This window comes from Sceloporus undulatus, chromosome 2 (assembly GCF_019175285.1).
Source record: "Sceloporus undulatus isolate JIND9_A2432 ecotype Alabama chromosome 2, SceUnd_v1.1, whole genome shotgun sequence".
Classification (NCBI taxonomy): Eukaryota; Metazoa; Chordata; class Lepidosauria; order Squamata; family Phrynosomatidae; genus Sceloporus; species Sceloporus undulatus.
Window position 1 is genome coordinate 168,913,844 of NC_056523.1, and position 18,287 is coordinate 168,932,130.

At 42.1% G+C, this 18,287-nt stretch overlaps 1 protein-coding gene across 1 annotated transcript in view; it reads right to left on the minus strand.

Annotated features, from left to right (window-relative positions):
- Window positions 1–382: 382 nt before the first annotated feature.
- Window positions 383–18,287, minus strand: part of CS (citrate synthase) — a 47,704-nt gene continuing 29,799 nt past the window's right edge. The window contains exons 7-11 of the mRNA XM_042451712.1: window positions 10,079–10,278; window positions 6,020–6,149; window positions 5,805–5,906; window positions 4,063–4,272; window positions 383–1,843 (exon numbers count right to left, since the gene is read on the minus strand). Coding sequence (XP_042307646.1) covers window positions 1,673–1,843; window positions 4,063–4,272; window positions 5,805–5,906; window positions 6,020–6,149; window positions 10,079–10,278 — 813 coding nt within the window. The 3' untranslated portion in view covers window positions 383–1,672. The remainder of the gene's footprint in view (window positions 1,844–4,062; window positions 4,273–5,804; window positions 5,907–6,019; window positions 6,150–10,078; window positions 10,279–18,287) is intronic.

Consider the following 18,287-nt stretch of genomic DNA (forward strand, 5'->3'; position numbering starts at 1 on the left):
AAGGAATTTTAGGAGGTAAAGTCCAACAACATCTGGAGGGTCAAAATTCCCACCCTGGTCTAGATACTGAGGATTCTCCTACTATATTTGTGATGAATACCTGTGGTAGCCTCTTACCTTTCCAGACAGAAAACAAAAGCAGGAGCAGCAACTGAGGACATAAAACAACGTGGGCCAGCTCCTCCCATGGACCAGTCAACCCAGAGGGACTCTGATCTTAAAGGTGCTTGTTGTTCTGCTGATGACTGTGTGCTTTCCATATTCGAAGTGGGATTAAAACTAAAGGATGCACAGATATGCCTGAAGGTACTCTGAAAAGCATTGGGCAAACCCCTCAACCCAGTATCACTTGTGAGCAACATTAAGAAAGACTCCATTGCTGTAGCTTGTTAATAAAAACATTTATTTTGCAGTTTGTACAGAACCACCTGAAGTTTGCAACGGAACGCTGACACTTACACAGCCATTTATACTGTGCCTTCAACTCAGATTGCGGTTTTCCTTTTTTTTGTGTGTGTGGTTATAGGACAGAAGGTTTCACACAAACACACACAGAGAGAAAAAACATTGGTAGGAGTGTATGAAGTCCTTTCTAGAGAGGAAAGGAGGCCAGGAGACAGATTTCATTCTTTGCTATCGCTGCTCTCAAAAATGTGGGTAGCCAACTTTAGTGGCCACATGGCAGTGTTACCACAACTGCCAATTTGGAAATGATACTGATACCTTCTTTAATTTTTAAGGATGGACATACCCCACCTTTTAAATATCACAGCACTGACAAAGAAGTTTGAAGATTTTTTAAAGGAAGGATAGAAGAAAGCAAGTATCACAGGCTCTCTACTTTTATTCCCTTGGGTCAAACAGGAAAGGGACAAAAAGATGCTTGTTCATAGCAGAAGCAATCCCCTAGAACTCTGCCTTTGGGAATGAAGCACAACTGCACATAAGGGAAGGGGAGGGTTGTGTGCATCAAAGCAAATACAGTGGCAAGTTTGGGGTGCGGTGAGCAGAACAGCAGCACTGATACTTTGGTAGGTCTAGAGGTGAGCTATCCCTGCTCAGTACACAGCATACAAGTTGCAGTCCTGCCTGCTCTAGCTTTTAAGGACACAAATCCCCAGTTTTTACTGTAACAGAAAAATATACAAAGGGGAAAGGGGATTGAGCATTTCCCCACTCCTCTCTCCAACAGCAGCACTTCAAGCCAGCTGAAAAGGAGGGCATTGTTCTAATGCAGAAGCACAATTTATCTGCATGGAAATGAAAGGCAGTACCAAAAGAGCAGGTGATATGACATGATTGCAAAAGGGTGGGGGGGGGGGAGGGAGACAAATTTCTTCTGCTCCTGGCCTGCAACAGGGGGCAACAGAGAAGAAGAGGCCGCACTGGAAAGCAACCCTCTCCCTCTAGAGCATCAGCTCAGGTTGCATAGAGTTGCCCTGGGGCCCCGTATGCTCAGGAATCTAACTTTAGGTGGTATTTAAGGTAATGGGTGGGATGGGGAGTAAGTACCCTAGGCATATCTGAATTTATCCCATAAATAACCTGAAAAAATGCAATGGTCAGTGCCTCTAAGGAGGGTTCTTTTCAAGGCCCTTTGAACAAACACAAAACAATTTGTATTGTCTCTATCATTTCCTCAATAACTAATCCTTGCCACATTTCCCTTGCTCTAACCAGACTTGGCACCCACAAGCACCATCAGCCCATCTGTGCTCATGGACTTCGGTCTCTCCAGTGGGAAGCTCAGGGCTCGGCTCCAGATGAGCTGCGACAGAACACCAAGGGCCCGAGACACACCAAACAGCACTGTGTAGTAGTTCATCTCCTTCATGCCATAGTACTGCAGACAAAGAGACATAAGGGAATTAGAGGTTAGAGGAACTGTCAAGGGAAGCAAGAAACCTTTCCATATACAGCCAAGGGGAACATGCCTCTTCCAGGCCCACTCATACACATGTCCCCTAATTCCCTGTAGCTTCCCTAGACTATCTTTAGATAAATGGGTGGAAAAATTGGTCAAGGTTATTTCACAAGAATCCAATTTTATTGGGACAGGCTAGCTCCCCTGGAGTCTCATGGGAAAGTAATATGGCAATTTCTACTTCTTTGTCATTCAATACAAAACAAAATGTCTTCATGAATGATTTCTGGATCCTTGTTCTGAAATAACTGCAGAATTATGTAATTAGGTTGTTTTTATTTTAAATATCATTGGCTGAGTCTAGAGAAGATTATGTATGGATGTTATCAGTTCAGGCTATTTTAAAGGTTTTATTTGTCTCGAAGGCAAAAATATTAGCCAAAATAACTAAAAATCACTTACGTCTATAGTAGGATTCCCCATTACACAATCTATGTGCTCCCCAGGATGCTTTTGCTTCCGTTTATTAAAAAAATCGAGTCCCCTTCCACCCATGGTAACAAGTTGCAACACCCAAGCTGACAACAGGAAGATTTCATTTCCAAGTTTAATTTTTTTAAAAAAGATATTTGCTTATTTATGTATCTAGACTGGCCCATGGAGGGTTCTGGAGGCCCCCAGACCTTCAGAAGTCACACAAACCTGATCTACAGGCAAATTATACATAATATATCCAGACTGTGAGGTTCTCAGAAAAATCTGGTTGGTCAGAGCTATAAATATAACACATATGGATTTCAATCTGATCCAGTGATACAATTTTTGTTTTACTCCAGCCACTACATAACAAAGGTCCACAGGGAATCCAAAAAAATCTTTGCATACAACATTATAATAAAAGCAAAGCTAAAACAATTAAGAACCCAGATTTTAAAACTAAGAGACCTAGGAGCAAAACGCACTGCAGAAATAATCCAGTTTGAGACCACTTTAACTGCCCTGGCTTAGTGCTACAGAATCCTGGGAATTGTAGTTTATTGTGTCACCAAAACTCTCTGACAGAGAAGGTTAAATGTCTCACAAAGCTACAGTTTCCAGAATTCCCTGGAGCCATTGAGCAGTTAAAGCGGTTTCAAACTGGGTTACTTCTGCAGTGTGTTTTGGACCCTAGATTATGACTTACTGAAAACGTCTGGGTGAACAGTAAAGTCTTCTTCACATGATGCCAAGAGCCCACAAAACATGTTGTTCTATAACTAGATGACGTAATTATGTCTATATGAAACAAAAAAAGATTCCTTGGGAAAGCCACAAAATGCTGGGGGTGGTTCAATTCCAGGAGGGGGAAGTAAGGAAAAGAAGCTGTTTTCAAGCCAAGATTATTCCTCGAAAGGTTTGCACACATATGTGCATAACAGAAGGTCCCATCTTGAGTTAAATCTGAAATATTCTTCCACTCTGAATGCTGAGTTTCTGAATGGTTTACCCGATTCTTGAGTGTAATAGTACAGAACCAGCATTGGTAGAACCTGACTGCCACCACTAGAGAGAGCCCCACACCACCACCAGCCTCAACCTGCCTGCCTTCTGGAAACTCACTTTCCAGACTCCCTTGCATACATTCTAGGGCTGCACAGCCAGACCAAAGTACATTGTGAACAAGCTATGTCTCAGGTAGACTGTCCACGTTTCCCCAAATTTCTCTACTTGTACAGAGGACACTTAAAGATATAGCCATGTTAGTCTGCAGAATCAGTATGTAGAGAGATCTTGTAGTGCCCATTTAGTTTGAGACTAAATGAAAGAAAGATGTTGATAGCATGAGCTACCCATACAGAGGACACTTAACAACAGGCAGACCTGAAGTGCCTTGAAGATTAGCAAATATATTTTGGTGTATACTTTTGTGAGCTACAGCCAGGCTACTTACCAGCTGGGCCTTCACTACCCACTAGCTGAGGGAATTCCCAAGGGTGATACAGAACGGACCATGAAACAACCAGCATAGAACAGGTCTCCTTACAAAACAAGAGGTTTGACACCACCAGCATAAGTCACTGAAGAGCTGATTTACCCTCTCACTGCTGGGAAATAAGATGGGCTTGGAACAGGCTCACAATCTGAGACTCAGATTCCAGCACACTCTTTAAGTCAGGGAAGCACAGGGTTTCTCAATCTTCTATACAGTAGCAGCTCACCTGTAACAGGACCCCACTATGTGCATCCACATTGGGCCAAGGATTCTTAGCTTTGCCTTGTTCCAGCAGTACGTTAGGGACAATCTTGTACAGTTGGGCCACCAGCTTGAACAAGGGATCTTTGGGAAGGTGCTTGAGGGCAAATTCTCTCTGGCAAGAGTAGCGGGGATCCGTCTTCCTCAGTACTGCATGGCCGTAACCAGGAACCACCTGCAACACACGATGATGTCAGAAGCTTATAGGGAACATCTGGTATGATGCAAGAGAAGGTGAGAGACAGGCATGCTTTCCCTGTCTACTTACTGATGTGCACATCTTGCCGGGAGTCTTAAACACTATCAAATCACCACCTTTTATTTATGTTATTAGATCTGAGGGGTGGTTCGTTTTAGGTGCTTCCCACCAACTCTCAATCTTTTGGAATATTAAATGGATAGCAAACCTCAGAGATGACAAACTGGAACCATCATGTAGTGAAATAGTCATTGGAATAACTGCAAGAAAATAGTCTCTTAATGAGGAGGTTTTTGTACTTTTCCATTTTTTATTTTTTTTTCTGTCCCAGAGTTGTGTTTTTAAACTTGCACACAAAATATGGATGATGTCTAAACTACTATACTTGTCTTGTACGTTTACTACATTATGGTGTCTAGCAGAAGTTCCCCATTAACCCGACAGCAGAGGTTGGCCTTGCACCCTTCGCTTTCTCTCTGCAAACACTGGGATTGTCTTTTTCATTCCCTATTATTAGGCCAACTGGAACCATGCCCCCAGTGGGACCACAAAGAAGCACCAACTCTTCTATGCTTGCTTTGTTTTTTAGTGGCCTTTGCAAAAGTACAGAGACCATTTAGAAATCACAATTCCATAAAATTAAAGGTAGTGAGCAGAGAGTAGATCTTTTTTTGTTAACACGGGACTTAAAAGCATGAGTTGGCATTCTAAGAATTCTATTTATAAGAGACTGGAGAAAAGGGGATGGGAAAACAAGCAATCAGGAATTTGCAATACTGTATTCTACAACCTCTCTCATTGTTAGAAGATTATTTTTTTAAAACGGCTAAAAAGATATGCTTGAGAGAGTGTGCTGAGTGGGTGCTCCCTGAAATCCTAGAAGATGAAAACTGGAGATGGTAACAGTTTGTGTGGACATATGGGTTCCAGTGATACAAGTGGTTGGCGTTTCAGTGCCCTAGCCCTTCCTCATAATGAAAAACAGGTTATGCAAAAGAAAATAAATTATGCACAACCTCATAGTTTACACAGCATACAGGAGCATAGTTACCACAGCTTATTTTAGCCCAAAATGTTAGTTCTCCTTATATGAGAAGTCTTAATTCTCACTACCATCAGAGCTTGACAAGAACTACTTTTGGGGACTACAACTTCCAGAATCCCACAGCTAGCATGGCCAATGGTCATGCTAGCTAGGAAATTCTGGGAGTTGTAGGTCAAAAGATAAGCTTTTCCAAACTCTGGCTACCATTAATCCAGGTTGGGAGGTTTTAATTTTTTCTATTCAATTTCTATTCCACTCACATAATTTCATTGCAAGCCCTTGCAACTAAGATTCTGTGATTCAATAAAACATAGCAGTTTAGTGTTTTGCCACCCAACGTTAGTCCTTCCACATTTCAGAATGGACCTTACTTGGTAAAACCTGAGAAACCATGTAGATATTTGTTTCTCCCCATCACACATTTTGCTTCAATTGTTTTGGAGACCTGGATGCTACTACTCACCCTGCCAGAGTTCAAGGTGTTCCAGATGAAATCCCTCAACTTTTCATCAGATACGTCCTCACCCAGCTCCTTCTGCAGGTTGGTCAACCACACCAGCACTTCCTGCAAGAGGCCCATGAAATATGCTGATGATATGCAAGAACAAAGCAATACCCACCAAATTCTTTCTCCTCAACATAAAGTGCACTACCATTGCTGGGGAAAGAGGTCCCTACCTGATTTGCAAGACCGTGGAGTGGCCCGGCCAGACCATTCATGGCTGCAGCAAAAGCCAGGTAAGGGTCAGAGAGGGCACTGCCTACTAGATGACTAGTGTGGGCACTGACGTTCCCACCCTCGTGGTCACTGTGGAAAAAAGAAGAAAAAAGGGAAGAGGAAACAGCCCAGCCTGTAACTGTACACAGAGGTGCAAAACATCTTGTCGACATTTTCTATTCTAGTTTGAACAAGAAAGAATGAGTGTTCAAGTATTACTCCAAAAGTACAATAGTATTGCAATGAATTTATTCCATGAGAGACAGGCATGCAGTTTTGAACACTGGCAAACTATTTATTTATTTAGGCATATTTATAAACCTGCTCTTCAGCCAAAAAGGCTCTCAGAGTGGCTTACAAATTATTAATTAGTCAGTTCCCTGCCCTCAGGCTTACAATCTAAAAAGACATGACACAAAAAGAGAAGGGAATGGCAGGGAGGAAGGAGATCAAGTCCAGCAAATCATCTCTCCTTCTGAGGCCTGGACCATGGCAGATGGACTGGAAGGAGGGCCTTCCTCTTACTCTGGCTAGACCTGATGGAATTGGCCTGCCCCTCTCTCCCTCTGAGAGGGAGCTAGTCTGCATAGGTAGTGGGTGCATCTACACTGCAGAAATAAAGTTGTCCCTCCACGTTTGCCGCTTTAACTTTTGTGGATTTGATTATTCCTGAAGGAAGAGACTCCTCCCTCCATAACTGTCATCCTCTGGCCTGCGAGGCAGTTGACCAGGCAAGCCCAGCTCCATCGGGGCTAGCCTGGAAGAAGAGACTCCTCCCTCCATAACTGTCATCTTCTGGCCTATGGGGAGTTGACCAGGCAGGCCCAGCTCCATCAGAGCTAGCCTGAAGAAGAAGAGCCTTCCCTCCAGTCCATCTGCCTTGGTCCAGGCCTCAGAGGAAGAGAAGAATGCTGGACCTGATCCCCTCCCCCCCTCACCATTCCCTTCTCCTTTTGTGTCGTGTCTTTTTAGATTGTAAGCCTGAGGGCAGGGAACCGTCTATTATCCCCTCTGTTGTAAGCCGCCCGGATTCCCAGTGATTGGGTGGCATATAAATAAATCCTACTATTATTATTATTATTTGCGGTTTTGATTAATATGTCCTGCCTAGGAACCTCTAGGTCCAGTGCAACTCTGCCAGACATTGACCATAGAGTTATGTGGAGAACCTAGAGGTTCCTAGAGAAAATACCTCTCTAGGCACGTGCAGGTCCTCCAGCATGAGTCCATGATCAACGTCTGGCAAATGTTGACCATAGAGTAGCACTGGAGGACCTGGAGATTCCCACAGAGGTGTTATCTCAGGCAAAAAGAATAGTGTTTTTTTTATATGTGGTTTTTCCACATTCATGGGGATCCTTCATCCCTAACCACAGCAAATGTGAAGGGACAACTGTAATGGGGCCTTAAGTTCTGTAGCTCCATCCTATTTTGAGACTTGTAATTTTACCAGATCTTTAGCCTTCTCTGACAAAGAGTGTGGGTGCCTCTCCAAACTACAAATCCTTGTAGATTCTGTAGGATGGAGCCAGTTACAGCAGAGTCAAACCGCATAGTTTCTACAGAGCAGATGCATCCACTGGTTAAGTGTGCATCACACAATATTTGCTGTGAGTTATGTTGCTGGGTGCAGGAAACAGGGAACCCTAGACACGCGTGCAGCGATATGACCCCCTGACAGGGTGACCAGGGATTCTCACCACAAAGGAGGACAAGGCACTGCAAAATATAGGGCAGTAAAGGAAAATGGAGGACATGGCCAAAGAAAAGCTAAAAACATTCATGAAAATAGAAACTCATGCTTCTTAGGCTGCATCCTCACAGAAGAAACAATCTACCCTGACACCTTAACTGCCCTGGTTCAGTGCCAGAGAATCCTAGGAACTGTACTACCCTTTATGTTAGCAGTTCTGAGAGGTGTTTCATTTTATATGAAGGTGCTTTATCAACACGTTTATAGGACAGTACAATAGGTCTAGTAGTCAAGGTCTGCTGTCCCAGCCTAGGATCTCCACTGTCCCGTCCCAAATTTGTCCCTTCTCACTTATTGCTCCTCACTCCTGGAATCTTCTTCCCCCCGAACATGGGTCATTACTTCTTTGACCACTTTTAAATCTGAGCTGAAGACTAACCTGTTCAGGGAACTGTTCCCAGGCACTATGTGATTATCTATCTGATTTTTGATTGGAAAGTTGATGTTGATGTTTTTAATTGTTGCCTGCTTATTTTAACTAATTCTATTTTATATGATTACCTATTGTTTTATATGTATTCTGTAGACTGTACGCCATTGGCATGTTTTATTTTTATTGATTTGATCGTTTGTATGTATAGCGCTGTGTACGTTTACAGTGCTATAGAAATAAACTATAATAATAATAATAACAACAACAACAATAATAGGTCTGTGATTACATGAGGGATCCATTCCGGGGCCCTTGACGGATAATCTGGAATCTTATTTTTCTTAACTGAAACATGCAAAGTGTCCTCTCTAGGCATTTTCTAGGTGCTCCAGCATGATTCCATTGTATGCTTCCAACAGAGGTTGAACACAGAGTTGCAGTGGAGGACCTAGAAAATGCCTACACATAATTTATTTTTTCGGTCATGTATATGAATGCATATAATACATAAACTTATTGTAAATCCTTTAGCCTGGTACAGCTTTCCAAGGTTCCAGGAAGGGAATGTTCTCAGCTCTGCTACTCAAGATCCTTTCACTGAGTATGTGGTGGCCTGAGTTTGGGACTTTATGGCTGCACAGATTACACTCACAGATTACTGAGTTGTGGTGCTTCTCTAAGCATCGCCAGTGTCTTCAAAAGGCTAGATGATACTAGATAGTTCCAGGCCTGTTAGCAAAACAGCCATCTCACCTCCCCAAGTATTGCTCAAAAAGGCTCTCTGTAGCCCTGTGCCCAGGCCTGGGCTGGTCACTGGAGAGACTGTACAAAAGCCACTCCTAAGCAGAAAGAAGAGCCAGAGCTCCAGGCCTTATGCTTCACATCATGGGCCAAAGGCTACCCGAGAGAGGCCCATCAGGAGATCTTGTACTGATGCCGCAACATCCATCAACTCCATCCAGCACTGCCCATGATAAAGGACTGTGTGAGATAAAAGTCCAAAATGCCTGGAGATCCCCAACAGTTCCCCACTTCTGGCTCAGTGGGACACATGTTGTGCAGACCCTATGTCTTTCTTTCAATGAGCAGGAAATCCTGCAATTCTCAAAGGCTCAACAAGGGTATCCATGCTTTAGACAGGAGGAAACAAAGATTCCCACATACAGAGGTATGCATTGCCTGCATCCCTGTCTCCATCCCCTACCTCCGGGGCAAGAGCACCTTCACTTCCTATGTTTCCCACAAGAGACCAAGGAACACGTGGGGGGAAATGCTCAACATTTAATGCAAAAGCAGGGAGCAGAAATAATACACTCACAGATGCTCTGTTCTAAATAATTATATATGTACTTGTGGTTTTCATTATTTTGTATTCTATGTATGGTGTAATTGTATTGATGGCCTTGTGAACCACTTTAATCACTGTGGAAAAGCAGTATATAAATAAAGTTTTTATTATTATTTATTATTAAATTGCTCTATTTCTCTCCATGGCTAATTCTTCATCTGTAAAACAGACAAGGTTCTGTGCCAGCAGAAGATGGGAGCTGAGTCCAGTTAAGGTGCCTGATGTCTATCAGTGTTTCAGCACCTTTTGGCAAAGTCTCCACTTGCAACTGCCTCCTCCCCCAAATGCCAATGCTGACAGCAATGTGTTGTGCATATACTACTCTCTCTGCCCCAGGTCTGGCTTTTCATGCCTTTCTTCTTCCACAGTTCAGTCTTGTAGGAGGAGGAATCCCACATCCCACCTGTAGCCAGCACAGCCAATAGTGAGGCATACTGACAGTTACAGAGCTGCAAAATTCCCACCTCTGCATAGAAGCTGACACTTCCAGAAGCTTCAAGTAATATCTGTGCACCTGTGCATGCATGTACACACATGCAACATACCTGTGAATGGTGAGGTAGAGTCGCATAAGCTCAATGAACTGAGGGTCAGTATAGCCCAGCATGTTGGTGAAGTTATGTGACCAATCTAAGGCAGGATCAATGGCGCCAATGCTGCTGCCCTCGCGGTACAGGTTACGGTAGATCTTTGCAGCAATACATGGCAGCTTAGCAATCAAGTCCATGGAGTCTTCATAGATGAACTGCAAAGTAGTAAAGAGATGGGCAGAAGGTGAAGAATTTCTCACAGAGCTCTTCCCACTCCAATTCCACCTTAACTGACAACTGCTTGTGAGCTGACCACAGCTATAACAGTTAACATCAAGATATGAAGGAGCCTTCAACAGGATTCTTTCTAATTCCATTTCCATGTGCAAGCCTCCAAGTATAAAAAGAGACTAGTTGATAAGAATTTATAACATAATGAATGTGTCCTTAAGGTGCTACAAAACACTGTGTCAGACCCATGTACATGGTTCTGTCATGATGATATGATGGCATGCTGATTCAATGATATAATTTTGTGATAACCTGATAAATTTTTGGAAGGATAGATATGGAGAATATCAAAGGGCATTGTATATTAATCAAGTGGATGTTCTGGGCATGGGAACAAATGGAGGGGCAAATGGGCACATGGTGAAGATTTATAGTTTTATGACCCTACCTTTCTTGCAAGAGGATTTGGTTTGACAAGGAGGGGTACTTCCTTTCCTTTCTTAAGGATGACTGAATGATAAACACAGGAGGGAGAAAAAGGGACATGGATGGTTGCTTTGATCAGGATCAAAGTTTGGGTGCCAACAGCCAGAAGGAGGGGGGTTGGATAGTTTGAATACATAGAATCTAATACTATGACAGAGGGAAGAGACCCTCAGTTTCAGCAAAGACACTCTACTGGGAACCTCTGCCCTAACGTCTGAAATAAACATCTTTTGTTGTCTATCAAAATAAGATGTTTTTCTGTCCATTGGAAACTGAATTTGCCGGTCCTGACAGCTTGCTGAAACTCACAAACACACCTCATATGATGCAGCAGCATATGGGCCGAGCTGCACTCATCGCAGTGAAACCTTCTGAGGAAGGACTGAGAAACAGCCAGGGAACCGAAGTCCTGAGAGAGGGTACAGCTCCTGGGCTGGGGCACCAACCCAGATGGCCCCAAGATGCTGAGGGAGGCATGGGGAATGGAGAGCAACTTTGGAGAGAAGCAAGGCAAGACACACTGGATTGTGTAATGGAACAGCCCCCAGATACCAAGGGAGGAGCAGGGAATTAAGAGTGGTTTCAGGAGGAAGCCCAGCAAGGCATGTTGGGTTGCATGGAGGAACAACCCTGCAATGCCGAAGAGTGTGGGGAACAGAAGCCGGCTTCGGGGAGAAGCCCAGCACAACACTCTGGATGGCACGATGGAAGACACCTGTGAAAGAGTGTGTTTGGAGGTGGCATGGCACATGGAGAGACTCTTAAATGACCTTTCGTAGGACTATTCCCAAACCAGGGGAAGTTCAGTGAGGGAGCACTGATACGTTCGGCCTAGATGGCCTATCTCAGGAGGCACTGAGATGGGACAGATGCCCACGACTGAAACAACCTCGAGGGGGAAGAAGTCAAGCCCAACCTCCTGGAAAGACCATGGCGATACGGGAGGAAGAAACAAGTTAAGGCCAGTTCCTTTGAAAAAAGATGACCTGAAAAAAGTTCAGAAACTGCAATGGGAGTTGCCCAGATGTTGAAAGGTGCAAAGGAAGTGGTACAGACCATACAGTGGTGGATGAAAGAGGCCAAAGGAGTCCGAGGAATGGGGCATAAGGTGGGAGCTGGTGACCCAAGAATCCAGGGTCTTCAGGAAGGGCACCAACAGCTACAAATGGGGGACTGGATAGTTTGAATTCTAATTCTATGATAAAGGGAAGAGACCCTCAGTTTCGGCAAAGACACTCTACTGGGAACTTCTAATGTCTGAAATAAACTTCTTTTGTTTTCTGTCACAATAAGATGCCTTTCTGTCCACTGGAAACAGAGTTTGCTGATCTTGACACACTGTCTGTAAAACAGATCCAGAAACAAATATCAATAAGCACTGTTGCCTAGTCTAATATATTCTGTGCAGAATGAGGAGAAAAAAAACCAACACATTCCCAGCTTTCACAGTTGTAAAACCCACAGGAAGACAGCATCTCTCACAGGCTTGATAAGCATTTCCCTTCTGTGCTGATAACAATGAGGCCAAGAGAGCCAGCGTGGCATAGTGGTTTAAGTGTTGGACTATGACTCTGGAGAGCAGAGTTTGAAACCCACTGGGTGACCTTGGGTAAGTCACACACTCTCAGCCTCAGGGATGGCAATGACAAATCTCTTCTGAATAAATCTTGCCAAGAAAATCTCATGATAGGGTTGCCTTAGGGTCGCCATAAGTTGAAAACAACAACTTGAAGACACACAACAACAACAACAATTCTGTCACTCCTCACCCTAGATACCACTCTTGGTTTTGATTTTAAGCAAGGTTCTCCTCCCCTTCCTCAGCCTCATCCTACACTTCCAACCTTACTCTTCTACGATATTATTATTGAGCATTAGGTCAAGATAGATGTATAATCCCAGCCTTGCTTCAAACTGGACAGCACCACCTCTGTCCACCATTTGCATCATTTCTGCAAATCTCAAATGAAGGGTGCACTCATGTATAACCTCACGTATAAGTTGAGGGCAGGTTTGGGGGCCAAAATTATGGCTTTTGATATGACCCATGGATAAGCTGAGATTAAAATACAGAGGCACATAACAGAGAATATAAACGATGAAGCAAAGGAAAACAATGTCAAAGAAGTTCACACTAAAGCAGTGGTTCTCAACCTTCCTAATGCCACAACCCTTTAATACAGTTCCTCATGTTGTAGTGACCCCAACCATAAAATTGTGGTGTCTCGGTTCCTATGACCATCGGAAATATGTGTTTTCCAATGGTCTTAGGCGACCCCTGTGAAAGGTTCATTCGACCCGCAAAGGGGTCACAACCCACAGACTGAGAACCGCTGCACTAAAGGCTGGATGGATGATGAGGGAACTACAGTAAATGGTGGCTGTGCAATGTGTGTGGGAGCAGGTGGAGGTAAGAAAATGTGCACATGTCAAAAAGGATGAGAAGGCAAAGGAAACAAATGTCAGCTACATTAGCAGTGATTACAGCCTTTAATTTTATTGTGAGAACTTTGCCTGATTTTAACCCAGAAAAACGGACAAACATACACAAATTTCTTATTCAAATCCCTCAAAGCTGAATTCCTCATCACTGGAATAAATGAATGAACATCCTGGGAAACTCTGAAAGAAGAACTGACTCACTCTACTCTTCATGAAGGGAAACACCTAAGAGCCACCATTTTCCTGACCAGGCATTCAAAAAGGCCAGAAGTGGCTCCATGACAGAAACAGTAGAAGGAGTTTTAGAGTCTCCTAGGTTAGGCTAAGCTCTCACCTTGTCACTCTATTCAGAGAAAGGGATAGTTACCTTTTTTTTTTTTTTTAATAAGAGGTAAGGTACAGTACTTACACTGACCTGTGAATCAGGTTCTTTTTTGGGTCAGTTTTTTTAATTCAAATTTCTCAACTTATACTTAAGTATACGTGGTAGTTCTGCACCTAGTACATTGCCTGGCTTGCCTAGGTACTTTCCAAGTTGGCTGCCCCGATGCAGTTGCCAGGCTGATGTAACTATGCAACCTTGTCAGGCCAAACAATGTGGTGCTTGCATACAAAGAGTTCAGTAACGTAGGTGTGATAGGATGGGGGTATTATGGCAGGCGTGATACAGATTGTGTAGTATCTGATTATGACTGAGGCAAGTTTATCTCTACTGTCATTTTGTGCTCTGTCTCTACCAGGTTTACAATCAAGAGAAGAGAGAGGGATGATAAGGGCCCCCAATTCAGACACGTCAACAAGTAGATTAGGTCAGGAGAGACTCTGGTAGCTGCAGAAGCGGCAGCAGCAAGATGAAGCTAGGGACGTTCAGGAAAGGTTTCACAAATCCCTCAATCTCACTGAAATGGAAGCAGTGTGGCAAAGGGGGTGGGTGGGGAACTAATCCAAGGCAACATGGTGAAAGGCACAGAAGGCAGAAGTGTCCAGAGTGGGAGAAAAACAAGGAGAAATGAGTGCAAGAGTGATGAATCAGAGTCAAGCAATTGTATCTTTCTCCGTGAACCTCTAGTTTTGTACATGGGGCACCTTCAAAGAAGTGACCATCCCCACCTTAGCCCTGTGTTATATAAAGACATGTCAGTTCAGCTACAGTACTTATTGCTGAATGGAGCTGAAGACATGGCAGAAGTAGAATTTATGCTTACTAAATGATCAACAAACTAAGTCATTGACATGTGCTAAATTCAAATAAACCTTCTGAATTCTGCAAAGAAACTAAAATGCTACTGTCAATAATTATACACAATTAACACAGATAATCTGTCATGAGTTGTTTTTTTTTAAATGGGATGAAAAAATACCAAATACCTGTACTATCTATTCATAACCATTGAATCCTCTGTTTTCTAGTCCTGGAGATAGGAAGCCCACCTTGGCAATGCAGTGAACTATTCCACAGCAGTTAAGTGGGTATGGCCCGTTCCGCACAGTCACCCTAGTACGTGCCAAGCACGTACTAGGGTTAGAAAGGGGCGTCCTTTCTGGACGCCCCTAACTCTAGTACGTGCTCGGTGCGTACAAAATGGAGGCGCCCATTCTAAACGGGCGCCACCATCTTGACGTAGTGGACGCTTAGCATCTGCACATTGTGCAGCGCTGATGACATCACGAGTGAGCCATTGGCGCCCTGAGGCGTCATTAGCGCGCCACGAGAAGAAGCTGCATTTTGCAGCTTCTTTTTTGCGGCACAGAGGAGTCGCACGGTTTGGCTGCTGGGGCTCCTCTGCGCCGCAAATGACGGAGCTTTTCAGACCGTCCTTTTGGGAGGTCTGTAAAGCGCCTGCCTATGTTAAGACTATACACAAATGCACTGAGACAATACAACCAAATGCCAGACTGGGGCCAAGACTCCCTGGCACTATCCTCAGGACCCTCACTAACAATTCTCCTGTAATAGGCTAATTTCAATACATGGACTGGACAGGACCTGTCTGGGCTCAGGGTTAATGGATAGCAACAGCAGAAGTACTACTATCCCTCTCCCACTTCACACACACACATTCTTGAGGGTGGGGGGGTTTGTTCCAGACAGCAATTTTTAATTGGCAGATTAATGTCACTAGAGCTGGACCAAAGTCACATCATTTCATCATTGAGCATGGGTACAGACATGTCATTGTGCTCAATGTCTTTTTTTTTTTTTTAAATTTTTATTATTAAAATATAAATTCACATCTAGACATATGATATACATCCACCTTAACATACACATAACACCACACTTGTGAATTCACATATACAAAATACTTGGTGACATACATCCACATTAACCTACATTTTTACATAGAACAACACATATTGCTACTGTACCAAAGTAGCGAATAAACATAAAATGCCTTATGTAATATTTTAACTGAATATTCCTAGTTACTTCCGAGATAGACTTTCCAACCTTCCTTTGAAGCTTTCTATGTATTTCCCATGTCATAATAAAAGCTTTATGTCCTCATGCTTCCTATTTGCCTGTAAGCAATAACAGTACCTTTCTTACATATTTGAAAACGTATTAATATAAAGTTATCTATGATGTTTGTAGGTTACGAGCCAGGGGAATTGTACCTCTTTGGCAGTTAGAACTATTTTCTTATGTTAGGTGCAGCTTAATTTCGTAACTATTGCGTAAGAAATATGAAATAAGAGCGGAGGAAAGAACAAATAAATTATGTGAAGATCCTTATTTCCCTCTCACATTTCTGTTTTCTTTTTTCCTTTTTCTTTGTATTTTATTACACACATCCAATCTTCTTCAATTTTTCTCCTTGTTTTTCCTCTCATCATAGCTGTTAATGTATCCATCTCTATGGCTTCATAAAGTTTTGAAAGCCAATCTTCCAACTTGGGTAATACAGGATTTTTCCATAATTTGGCAAAGATAATCCTTGCTGTTGTTACCATATACAATATAATATACTTATGTATCTTCTCTTTTCCAAAATTTAGATCTGGGATCATGTTTAGTAAGAAGAGGCAAGGGTCGAATGGGAGAGTATAGTCTAAGATCTTGCACATTGCTTGGTGTATTCCTTTCCAGAATTTCTCTGCTTCCTTACATGTCCACCACATATGTAGGAAATTTGCATCTTTTTTGTTACACTTCCAGCAAGCTGCATCTTGCTTTTTGTAAACTAAATTAATTTTGTGCGGGGAAATGTGCCATCTATGCAGCATTTTTAGGAAGTTCTCTTTGTAATTCTGACAAAGTGTAAATTTGTTGGAAAGTGAACAAGTTTTTTCCCATTTTTCCAATTCTATAATTTTCCCAAGGTCCTGCGACCATTTTATCATGTTGTGCTTTACCGTTTCGTCTTCAAGATCTCTACTTTTTAACAATTTATAATATTTGGAGACATGTTTTGTTTTTTCCCCAAAGATAATTTCATCCCGTTCATTACGTTTCCTACTTATCCCCATACTTTTTATATCTGCTTTGAATCTCTCTGTCATTTGTCTATACATAAACCAATCCTTTACTATTTCTTCCTCTTGTAGTTGTTCCAATGATTTTAATTTAGTATCCTTTCTTCCTTCTAATATTGTGTTGTAAGTTATGTAATTATTTTCATGACCTGTTTGCGTTCTTTGCCAAAAAGCTTCATGGGGTGAAACCCATGATGGTAGCTTATTATAAAAGATATCCCTAATTTTAAGCCATGAATTTAACAATGCATTTCTCACAAAGTGGTGGGAAAAGTCCGTGTTCTCTTTCTGTTTTCCATACCATAAAAAGGCATGGAATCCATATCTCAATTTAATGCTTTCCAGACATAGCAATCTTTTGTTCTCTAATTTGACCCAGTCTTCTATCCATAGTAGACAGGATGCAAAGAAATATAATCTTAGATTTGGCAAGGCACAACCTCCTCTTTTGGGGTCATCTGTTAATATTTTCCAGCTTATTCTTGCTTTCTTGCCAGACCATAAAAACTTGGAGAGTTCTCTTTGCCAAATTTCCAAAAAGTGTAAATGTGAAATAATCGGCAAATTTTGGAAAAGAAACATAAATCTTGGTAAAATATTCATTTTGATAACAGCTACTTTACCAAGAAAGGAAAGTTGTAGTTTGTTCCATTTCATTAGATCTTTCTGTATTTCTTTCCAAGTTCTTAAATAATTATTGTGGAAGAGATCTATGTTCCTTTTAGTTAGATTTATTCCCAAATATTTAACTTCTTTTTGAGTTTTATATCCTGATAGTTCGGTAAGTTCTTTGTCTTCTTTCTGTGTTGTATTTTTGGTCAACATTACCGTCTTGTCTTGGTTTACTTTAAAGCCTGAGACTCTTCCGTATTCCATCAAGGTCTCTTCTATGCGTTTTATAGATGTTTTAGGATCTTCTAAATAAAGGACGATATCATCTGCAAAGGCTCTCAACTTAAATTGGTATTTTTTAATTTGGACACCTCTTATAAGCTGATCACTTCTTATTTTGTTGTTCAGGACTTCTAGAGTCATTATAAAGAGTAGGGGTGAGAGAGGACACCCCTGTCTTGTTCCCCTTTCAATGTTAATATTGGGTGTTCTTTCTTTGTTAACTATTATTTGAGCTTTTTGGTCTCCATATATGTTCTTGATCCAACTCAAAAAGCTTTCTCCTGTGTTCATTCTCTTAATAGTCTCCATCAGAAAGTGCCAATTTACTCGATCAAATGCCTTTTCCGCATCCAGAAGAATTATAGCCATTTTTTTCTCATTGTGATGTTCAAAATGTTCGATGATATCAATCGTTGTTCTGATATTGTCCTTTATGAGCCTTCTAGGAAGAAAGCCATTCTGGTCTTCATGTATTATTCTACCTAGGATCCTTTTTAATCTCTCTGCTAAGATAGAAGAGAATATCTTGTAATCGACGTTAAGGAGAGAGATCGGTCTATAATTCTTAACATCTTTATTATCTTTATTTTCCTTTGGAATTAAGGATATATAAGCCAATTTCCATGAATCGGGAATTCCATGAGTATTGATTTCGTTCAGAGTCTCTTTCAGGGGGTCTATCAGGATCTCTTGC